Genomic DNA, 11,072 nt, shown 5'->3' on the forward strand with positions numbered 1-11,072 from the left:
CTTTGCCCGGGGATGACTAGCTGGGGCGTTTGCGGCTAGGTCTGTCCTAGAGGAGGCAATGCCGGGGGCGAAGGAGGCGCTGACAGTGAGGCTGGGTTGACGGCGGAGGCCCTAGGCCAGGGCTGTCCGGGAAGCCGAGCCCCCCCCGCCTGAGGAACCTCCTCCTCACGGCGCCCAGACGCACGAACGGAGACTGCACCGGAAACGGATGCATAGTCTCAAGGCCGGCTCAGACTTGCCACCTGGCCAAACACGAGTTTGTCATTTGTAAAGAGATGTTCTGATGTGTTTTCACATTTATGTGTATATTACTCGTCTTCTATTTAATGTGTGAAGCCTACTGGACTTAAAATTCTTAGCTACAAACGCGTGAGTCATTGTCGTCTTGAAATTTGTGGTACATCTGGCTTGACCTAGAGTTGAACTTGGGAGCTTCAGAGGTAGGATGCTAATTTTTTTTGCAAGCTATGTAGTGAAAGGAAGGTGACAATGGCTACTGGAAATTCACCCTGGTCCCTCTTCCCCAGCAGTGGTCACAATTACAGGTATTTTCCTGTTCCATGCTCCGTTGCACAGCTCAGGTCCATTTATGGAGACAAACCCATGGAGACTGATCTCTAGTGGCATTCTGTAAAATGCCATCTTTCAAAAACCAAATATCCTTGTAAGTAAGTTAAAACGTTTGATCAAACTATTATTTTAGGCCAGGCAGTGGCTCAGGCCTGTAATCACTACACTTTAGGGCCGAAGCAGGATTGCTTGAAGCCAGAAGTTTGACACCAGCCTTAACAGAGACCCAACTCATCTCTACAAAAAAAAAAAAAAAAAAAATTAGCCAGGTACGATTGCATAAGCCTGTATGGTACAGGCTGAAGCAGGACTGCCTGAGCCCTGGAGTTCAAGGTGGCAGTTGGCTGTGGCTGTTCTACTGCACTGCAGCCTGGGTGATGAAGCAAAGACTCCACCTTTAAAAATTAGTCTATTTACCTATAAAAATCGGTCTTATTTATTTAGACCAGCTGTCTAGCCTTTCCAGTTCTTAGTGTAATGCCCACTTAAAATGTTTTGTGCTTAAGATCCTTCCCAGTCACAGTAGCACTAAGAAATTTCAAATTAAGAGTTTAAGCGATTTTTCAAGTTGAAGTATTGACTTCAATTGGGAAGAACTGTTAAAATTCAGTTTCAAATTCAGCAGGTCTAGCGTACGGACTTGAGATTCAGGAGTCCTCAAAACCCCAGGTAGGGCCACTCAGCCTTGGACTTGGGATTAACAAGGCTTTAATCAACAGATGTCTCCTTGTAAAGACTCATTAGGTCATATATATACAACAAAGACTTTAAGTATGAAAACAAGAAATTTATTAAATATACAAAACAGCAATACAGTTCAATACTGTGTCTAAAAAATTTCACTTTTACATAAGCAATAGTATTTACAACTATATACAAAAGACTCCCACCTGTGCATAACCTTTGGTCCATTTGTGCTATCTCATATCTGCAAGAGAAACCTAAAAGGTTAATATTTGAGTATTAAGTATTTACATCTTTTTGTGTTGGTTTTTAAATGCAGGATTACCCTTAAATGGCTCAAAGGGCTGAGATAATGCTAGAAACACTAACTTGGAGTAAAGTGCAGTTTTCATGCAAACTTAGCCATTAGTTTTTCTCCTTTTAGACAGGTATCCAGAGTCCATATGGACTTTTTTTCTGATCTATTTTTGGTAATCTTGAAGATGTCTCCTCTGTGGCAGCTTTAGCTGGTTTTTGTATTGGCTTTGCTACAGAATTCTGTAAGAAAATAAATTCAGTCAGCTTTCCAAACACATATATTGTACATATTTTTTCACAAAAAATACATTAAATAATGCCATGTATGGGCCTTAGAGATATTATCAACCAAATGCAGTGTGGGCCTTAATTGTAGCATGATTCAAACCGTAAAAAGATACTGGGGTAGGGCCGGGCGCGGTGGCTCAAGCCTGTAATCCCAGCACTTTGGGAGGCCGAGGTGGGTGGATCACGAGGTCAAGAGATCGAGACCATCCTGGTCAACATGGTGAAACCCCGTCTCTACTAAAAAAAAAAATACAAAAAATTAGCTGGGTATGGTGGCACGTGCCTGTAATCCCAGCTACTCAGGAGGCTGAGGCAGGAGAATTGCCTGAACCCAGGAGGCGGAGGTTGCGGTGAGCCGAGATTGTGCCATTGCACTCCAGCCTGGGTAACAAGAGTGAAACTCCTCAAAAAAAAAAAAAAAAAAAAAAAAAAAGATACTGGGGTAGTGGGGAGACACCAGATACATACATGGTATAAAGACTGAGTCTTTGTTTTTGAAACTTATTTTAAAACATTCTGATTAAGGAGTATTCTAAATATTTACCTTTAAAATATCTCAACATAAAAAAAGTGGGGGCTACTTAAAACAATGGCAAAATAACAAAACTCATGTGAAAGACACGGTATGAACCCATTATAATGGTTACTTGTAAAAGTGGCTCAAAAACAAATGATTTTAATTCTATTTAAAGTGTCAGTAGTCCCCCAATTATCACCACGGAAATATAAAACACAAAGATGCAAATGCAACGTAAATCCAATTTTTGAGTGATCAATGCTTGGACATACTTACATTAGAGCTAAAAGCTATGCTTCTTTGCTGGGAAGATTTTTCATTGGGATTTCTAGTTCCATCTTCTATTACCTTTTCCGACAGCTAGACAGGTTAAGAAAAAGTATAATTTTAAAACACATAACCTTGGTTTCTAAGTACAGTATTAAAAAAATAGGCTAATTGTATATACAATTTAGTTGTAGACACAAAAATCAAGTTGGATCTAACCATATATTTAACAGCCTAAATACAAACAGTTTTCCCCTTAACAAAACTGATTTAATAGGCTTAAGACACTCTTCCCATAATTATTTATTTCCTTGCTGGCAAATTTAAGTAATTTAAAAAACAATTTTTCAATCAGTTTTCTCAGGTTGAATCAATTTAACTTGAAAAGTAAAGCCACACCAGAAAATACCTAGTTTTAAGAAACTAAGGCATTTGCCAGTTGGGCCCCTAATCATTTGAACAAGACAGACCCTGTCTACTAATACTGAGCATACTCACATCTGGGCCCAATTAAAGGTTCATTTAGATATCTTAGCATCTTTTTTTCCTGAGACAAAGTTTCACTCTGCCCTGCTGACCAGGCTGGATGGAGTACAGCGGCATGATCTTGGCTCACTGCAACCTCCACTTACTGGGTTCAAGTGATTCTCCCACCTCAGCCTCCCCAGTATCTGGGACTACAGGCACACACCACGCCTGGCTAATTTTTGGTTTCTGTTTTGGTTTTAAGAGGGAGTTTCACTCTGTCCCAAGGCTGGAGTGCAGTGGTACAATGAATGTCGCTCACTGCAAACTCTGCCTCCCAGGTTCAAGCTATTCTCCTGCCTCAGCCTCCCAAATAGCTGGGACTACAGGCACGTGATGCCACGGCCAGCTAATTTTTGTATTTTTAGTAGACATGGAGTTTCACAATGTTGGCCAGGCTGGTCTCGATCTCTTGACCTCATGATCCACCTGCCCTGGCCTCCCCAGAGTGTTGGAATTACAGGTGTGAGCCACTGCACCTGGCTGCAATCTTTGTATTTTTAGTAGAGACAAGGTTTTGCCATGTTGGCTAGGCTGTTCTCAAACTCCTGACCTCAGGTGATCCACTCACCTCGACCTCCCAAAGTGCTGGGATTATAGGCGTGAGCCACCCAGCCTAGACAGAGTATCTTTATCTTTATAACTTAAAAGTACAGTGCAATTTGCTAATGCACATCCTGCACATTTCTGGAGAATTATAATAAACTTATCTGCAAGTGAAGCAGGCCTCCTCTTCTGTAATCTCTCAAAACATCTGGAATATATTGCATATATTATGAAAGGGACATCTATTTCACAGATGCCCCACCATGACAATGTGTACCTTTACTTAATTTAAAAATTGACTTTAATACTTTAGGCAAATGGTACCTGTCCCAAATTCTAGCATGCACATGGATCAACAAAAAGAACTAAGCTTTCAGTGTGTGAACATAAACTTCAAGTTAAACCTGATGCTTTAGCCCATGTATCAATTACCAACAGATTTTCTTCATCAATGTCTGCAGACCACATTCATGATTTCTATAAGACAGAAATAAAGCAGATAAACTATACTGTATATGCTCAGTACAAAATTTGTGGGAACATAATGCTGCAAATGAAAGCTACAAATATTCTAAAGACTAACTTTAAAAAACTGGCAAATCACCAAAGTACCAACTACAATATATTAACGTTGAGACTAGCAGTATTGTGTTAACTGAAAAAAAGTAAAACAAAAAAATATTTTTTTTTCAGACTGGGTCTCGCCCTGCTGCCCAGGCTGGACTGCAATGGTGTAACCTTGCATCCTGGTCTCAAACATCCTTCCGCCTAAGCCTCTCAAACAGCTGAGACTACAGGCATGCGCCACTATTTTTGTATTTTTTGTAAAGACGCAGCTACGTTGCGCCCAAGCTGATCTTGAACTCCTGGACTCAAGCTATCTGCCTCATTACAGGCATGAGGCACCACACACGGCCAATTAAGTTCATTAATCTCCACTTTCTGAATTCAACACGTTTCAGATGTGCTACTCTGAATTCAACGTTTTACATCTATAGCTAAACTTTCCAAAAAGTATAGTCTAAGGTAAATAATAATGGCTAATGAGATTCGACAGTGGCTTTCTGAAGGTTTTGTTAGGACAAACCTAGAATACTTACTTCAGACTTTGCACCATTACTTGATAAACCTGTTCCACGGCTTGTTTCTTTGGCTACAGGAACAGTTCTGAGGCTAGCTGGCAATTCAATGTTAGTTGTTCCTAAAGCTTTCGCTGCATTAGCTTTTGCTATTTCTAACAGCTCCATTCGATCTAAAAATAAAAATAAATTTAAATACTCATTAACCTGGTAGATATTTCCCCCCAAGAGAACTTAGAATTACAAAACAAGATGCTATTTTCTGGTATTAAATATGTTAAGTCATTTGCTCTATAACATGTAAAGCAAGTTTGCCCCGGTTTGAGCTGTGCTGGTCCACCTATACACGGATGTTCTCCTCCTCCTAAATGCAGGCAAAGTACTACAGTATTTGAAAGACTGGAAACCTCAAGTGTGCAGAGGTTCCATATTGGTCCTGCAACTAATCCCCCGAGGAAACGGAGGGGTAACTGTGTAACTTCATTCACTGAAAATTCTATTCTCTACCTCTACTGAAAAGAATAAAATTCTTAAATTATCTCAATTTCAGTTTTCCTGACCAAAGGCCTGAGAACGTCCTGTTATTTTGTCTGTTTTTACATTGTATTTAATTTTCTCTAGTTAACAATCAACGTCATTATTACTTTGCTTTCTCTTCAAAGTGTATTTCTGAAAACCGGGGTTTTCTGCAATAGATTCTTTATATGGGGCCGGGCGCGGTGGCTTAAGCCTGTAATCCCAGCACTTTGGGAGGCCGAGGCGGGTGGATCACGAGGTCAAGAGATCGAGACCATCCTGGTCAACATGGTGAAACCCCGTCTCTACTAAAAATACAAAATATCAGCTGGGCATGGTGGCGTGTGCCTGTAATCTCAGCTACTCAGGAGGCTGAGGCAGGAGAATTGCCTGAACGCAGGAGGCGGAGGCTGCGGTGAGCCGAGATCGCGCCATTGCACTCCAGCCTGGGTAACAAGAGCGAAACTCCGTCCCAAAAAACAAACAAACAAAAAAAAATAGATTCTTTATACGGTACAATTATCACAACTACTGAACTAATACTGATACACTTCCAAAGTGTATTTCTACCACCACTCCTGGCTAATAGTTTGTATTTTTAGTAGAGACAGGGTCTCCACTATGTTGGCCAGGCTGGTCTATCTGGAACGCCTGGCCTCAAGTGGCCTCCCACCTCCGCCTCCCCAAATGCTGGGATTACAGGCACGAGCCACCCGGGCCGGTAAGCCATTTAAGATACTGGACAATTCAATCTTGTTCAATAACAACGTCTACTAAAAAAACTTTTTTTTTTTTTTTTTTTTTTAAATTGAGACGAAGTCTTGCTATGTTGCCTTACCAGGCGGGAATGCAGTGGCGCGGTCTCGGCTCACTGCAACTTCTGCCTCCTGGGTTCAAGCAATTCTCCTGCCTCATCCTCCCGTGTAGTTGGGACTACAGGCGTGCGCCACCACACCCAACTAATTTTTGTATTTTTTTAGTAGAGTCGGGGTTTCACCATGTTGGCCAGGATGGTCTTGATCTCTTAACCTCCTGATCCACCCGCCTCTGCCTCCCAAAGTGCCGGGATTACAGGCGTGAGCCACTGCGCCCGGCCAAAGGCGTGTTTTCATGATGTTCTTCCCAATCAATAATTAACTTAGAAACTAACTTAATCATAACATTTAAAAGGCTCCACCCACTAAGAAAATAGGTTCCCTCCATTCTGTGCCATTTAACATCCAGTTGAACTTTAAAGGGAAAGAATGATGTCCATTTACATACAGATACAGTAATGTCCTCCCGCTTTCCTCCAATGAAAAAGATTTCGGGAATACTGAAACTACAAGGCAATTTTGGTTCCCTAGCCTCCTTTTATACTGTCGCCATAGATTATCAAAAATGGAAAGATAAGTGACGCACCTTTTTCACTTAAGCGAAAGGGGGTTCTGCTCCGCGACCTTGTCCTGGATCTGTCCCTCCATCTGCCGTAATCCTCCGGGTACACGGTGCGACCGAAACCGTAGTAGCGCCGCCCCCGCGCGATCGCGTACGCTCTTCCGTAGTACGACCTTCCCCGGGAGCGCGACCTGCTACGGGAACGGGACCGGGACCGGTACCGCGAAGGAGACCGGTAATATCTCCCAGACAGCCCGTAGCGCCTCTCTCGGTACCGGCGGCTGCCGGATCGCGACCGGCTCCGCGAGTATGACCGTGAGTAGCGCCTGTACTTCCGCTGGTGGCGCCTTCTGGAACGGGACCTTGACCGGCTCCTCCAACTCCGACTCCGGCTCCTGGAAAACCGACTGGAAACACGGGAATGGGACCGAGAGCTTCTGGAAAAAGAGCGGCTTCTAGATCGCGACGACAGCCGGCTGGACCCGCCCGACCGCGAGGTCGAGGGCGAATCCTTCTGCGGCGAGCCGGGCCACATGTCGTTCACATAGTTGGACATCTTCACCTACGGCTTTACCCTGCGCTTTCTCAGGAAAAGACCCCGCAAGCCTCAACTCAGGACTTCCTAAAAAAGCAAGAGAAAAAAAACAAATCAAGTCCCGGAAGCAGGCGCCCGGCCGCCCGGAAGCCACAGCAGGACCGCCCTCCCGGAGGCGGAGCCAACGCGCGGGCAGCGGTGCCGCGAAGGGAGCCGAGCCCCAGAAACACTGTTCAGGCCGGGCGCGGTGACTCACGCCTGCAATCCTAGCACTTTGGAAGGCCGAGGTGGGTGGATCACCTGAGGTCAGGAGTTCAAGACCAGCCTGGCCACCACGGTGAAACCCCATCTTAAAAAAAAAAAAAAAAAAAAACTCCGTTCAGCACACTGACGCCGCAGCCCAGAATCGAAACGATGTCGAAACGATGCCTTCCCCAAATGTGGGGCCCGGCACGTCTCCTGACCCTCACTCCTGAGCGACCACTGCAAGGTCGACCCTGTCAGCAGAAAACTTACCGCAGGCTGTGGACGCCTCTCTCACGACTGAAAGAAAGGTCCAACAGACGCCTTCCTTTAGGAATGTAGGATGAAAAGGGGCTTTTCGTGCCTTTTCTCGAAGAAGGAATCCCACAACCTCCACATCCGACGTCCGGACGCTCACTGAGAGGATACGTCAGCAGACTTGCCGAAAGTACCAGAAGCTGGTCCCGGCGCATGCGCAGAGACGGTGCTGCGGCGGGCGTGGCTCTCCTCTCGCCCAACCACCGCCCTGCCTCCTCCCTCCCCAAGCCCCGCCCTGTGCCTCGCGCCAACGCCCACAGGGTGCGCATGTGCAGTGGGGCTCCAGAGGGCGGTGCTTGGTACATCCGGGTGTCCCGTCGCCCTTGGCTTTTTTTTTTTTTTTTTTTTTTTTTTTTATTTGAGATGATTGCATGATCCACCGGCTCACGAGAAAACTTTAAAGATGGAATATCCCCGCGGGGCTCTGGCATCACTGCCCGGGCGGGGCTGGATGTTAGTGCCGGGCGGGGGTGGGGCAGGGAGAGGAACGGCTGCAGGCTGGAGAGGGCTTGGAGCCCTGGCGGTCTGAGTGGCTGGTGCCCACTGGGTGGTAGCCGCCATCCACTGGCAAGCCGCAGATCCGGGCTGAGCGTCCCTGTACCTTTCCTGGCTTCTTCTTCCTGTCCTGGTCCCGCGGCGCTGGGAGAAGGTGACTGCATCCACACCCCACCGGGAAGAAGACCGCGCCCTCCCGGGACACCCGAACATCCCTGGGAATGCAGTATTAACGTGGAAAAGGTGTTTTACTTATGTTTTGACTAGCTCGAAACAAAATAAAGACAACTGACTTTTAATCTAGGAGAAAGAATGAAGTCTGAGATTATCTCTTCCAAAAACTGTGCTTGGTGTAAGAGTGTAAACAAAGGTGACTATTTTACTTCTAGGGATCTACAAATGGGATGCGTTTCAAACACTTCTTGTTGTTATAAAGTGTTAGGTTTCCGTATGCAAGCCTCGAGCCTGAAAGTCTGAAGTCCTGCTTGCCTCGGCTAATCGTCTCCCCACCCTCTGCTTTGGACCTGAAGGCCAAGGGAACCAGCAAGGGCTGCTGCTGTTAAAGGTTGTAGCTGGGTATGAGCAGAGAATGGGAGCCAGATGCAGAGTGAAATATCAGCTGTAATTGCCTGGAGGAAAAGTGTAAACTGGCAACTTAAACAAAAGCAGGGCATGTAAAAGTAAATGAGTCCAGTGAATTTGAGCACGGTTAGACAGAAAATCATAGAAACAGACTTTTTGAGATGTGGTTTAAGTAGTAGGGGCGACTGCATAAAGGTGAAGAAGGCGAGGGGCTGAAAGTGTGTGAGGTGTAGGGAGAACTTCGGAGGTTGTGAGAGCTAGGGAGTAAATGGTGCATAGCCTGTGATTTTGAGGGATTTAAAGAGTATTAGGGCAGCAGCTGCTGCTGCGCGTTGGTCATGAGGGCCAGCCCAGGACTGTTAGGTACGTTGTGGGGATAAAAAGCCTACAGGCCGTGGGCTTGGCTCCTGTGTAAGAATCCCAACTGCAAAGCCCTGGATTTTGGCAGTGTACAATGAAAAGTGTTGAGACAAGTTGGGGAGCGCTAGGGAGGGAGCAATTTTTAGAGCTGTTTTTAAGGATCGGAAGGAGGCATAAGGAAAGGATTTAGGATTCATAGGGTTGGATAAGTTCTCTTTTCTTTGCTTTCTTTTTTTTTTTTGAGACAGAGTTTCACTCTTGTTGCCCAGGCTGGAGTGCAATGGAACGATGTCTGCTCACTGCAACCTCCGCCTCCTGGGTTCAAGCGATTCTCCTGCCTCAGCCTCCCTAGTAGCTGGGTTACAGGCGCCCACCACCATACCCGGCTAATGGATAAGTTTTCTTTAGTGAGTTTATACAGTGGCTTAGTTAGAGCAGCAAAACCTGGTATCCAGAGGTGAAAGTAGCAACTACACCCTCGAAGGAGAGAAGCTGTTTGGTGGATGGGGTTGGGGTTTGGGAAGTTAACCGGATACGGTTGGCAGGGAGAGCGCGTGTATGCTTGGTGAAAGAGTATAACAGATGGGGAAGAAATTTGGGCTTTGGAAGCGGATACATGTATACGCCTTTGTGTACAGATGCTGAAGAAGCATGAGGGTGAATTAAAAGGCCATGTTGCAATAGACGGGTGATAATAGGCTTATACCTTTTAAAGCCTGTTGTGGGATTGGGTACTGGGGCTGGGAAGGATAAGGGTGGTTAGGTTTTAAGGGGATGATGAGGGGTTAGTGACTTGCAGCAACAGATGGGAAGGTGGTGTTTGACACCCTAGGGTTACAGTAGGGGGACATAAGGGGAGCTACTCAGGGAGGTACGGGTTCAGGAAAGAGGGAGGCAATGAGGTGTGGCTGTAGCCCAGGAATAGTGAAGGAGGCAGGTAATTTTGCTAAGATGTCCTGACCTAACAGGTGAACTGGACAAGAGGAAATGATTAGATAAGAATGTGGAAAGGAGTGCTGGCCTAATTGATACCAGACGTGGGGAGTTTTGAGAGGCCCGGAGGCCTTGCCGTTAATTTCCCCAACAGTTACTGGGGGCCGAGGCGACAGGTCCTTGAAAAGAAGGGGATGGGTGGGGGTGGGATCAGCCAAGGCAGGCAGGACTTTAGACTTTCTGTGTCTGGGCTTGCACATGGAGGCCTGATAGATAGTTTTGGGCTCTTGGTTATGAATAGGAAAGGATGGAAGGAGTCTCTCTAGACGGTTCACAGTATCAGTCAAATGTGTGCTTAAAAAATGGTGACCAGAAAAACCCTGGATTTTTTTTTTTTTTTTAAGACAGTCTCGCTCTCATGCCCAGCTGGAGTGCAGTGGTGCGATCTCGGCCTTACTGCAATCTCTGTATACCAGGTTCAAGCGATTCTTGTGCCTCAATGTCCCAAGTAGCTGGGGTTATAGACCTGCACCACTATGTGTAAGGCCGGTTGCCTTGCCAGGAGCTCAGACACGCCCATCCCTCTCTGCGCTCCGCACCAAGCCCTGCACTCAGCAACTAGCCTGCCATTGAAAAACCCTGCCAAAATTTAGAAGCCCCGCCAAAACCTGCCCAATAGCATTTTGCCCCGTCCAGGTCCCTCTCCCCCTGGGCAGCCAGCTCACCGGAAATCCCGCCTACCTATCAATAGCAGCTTGCCCCGACTACGTCCTGTTCCCTCATAACTAATCAAGACACCCTCACTCGCTATAAAACCCCACGCCTTGGGAAGCCGCTCCAGACTTCTCTGGCCCCTTTCCTGGGGACCATGGAACCTCACCCGGGAGATGAATAAATTGGCATTTAATTTTCTTATACTGGCCTCAGTTTCCTCATTTTA

At 46.1% G+C, this 11,072-nt stretch overlaps 1 protein-coding gene across 2 annotated transcripts; it reads right to left on the bottom strand.

The window, feature by feature from the left end:
- Positions 1 to 1,336: 1,336 nt before the first annotated feature.
- On the bottom strand, positions 1,337 to 7,921 carry RSRP1 (arginine and serine rich protein 1). Of its 2 annotated transcripts, XM_017534596.1 has the most exons (5): positions 7,718 to 7,921; positions 6,691 to 7,288; positions 4,795 to 4,946; positions 2,633 to 2,716; positions 1,337 to 1,791 (listed from the first exon to the last, which is right to left on the bottom strand). In XM_017534596.1, exons 2-5 carry the CDS (start codon positions 7,220 to 7,222, stop codon positions 1,675 to 1,677), a joined length of 885 nt encoding a protein of 294 aa, XP_017390085.1. In that variant the 5' UTR covers positions 7,223 to 7,288; positions 7,718 to 7,921; the 3' UTR covers positions 1,337 to 1,674. The 2 variants fall into 2 exon arrangements, with proteins under 2 accessions (XP_017390085.1, XP_017390086.1); XM_017534597.1 differs by lacking the exon at positions 7,718 to 7,921 and having other exon boundaries at positions 6,691 to 7,290.
- Between the last annotated feature and the right edge of the window lie 3,151 nt (positions 7,922 to 11,072).

The sequence above is a fragment of the Cebus imitator genome, unplaced genomic scaffold (genome assembly GCF_001604975.1).
Source record: "Cebus imitator isolate Cc_AM_T3 unplaced genomic scaffold, Cebus_imitator-1.0 Scaffold87, whole genome shotgun sequence".
Lineage (NCBI taxonomy): Eukaryota > Metazoa > Chordata > Mammalia > Primates > Cebidae > Cebus > Cebus imitator.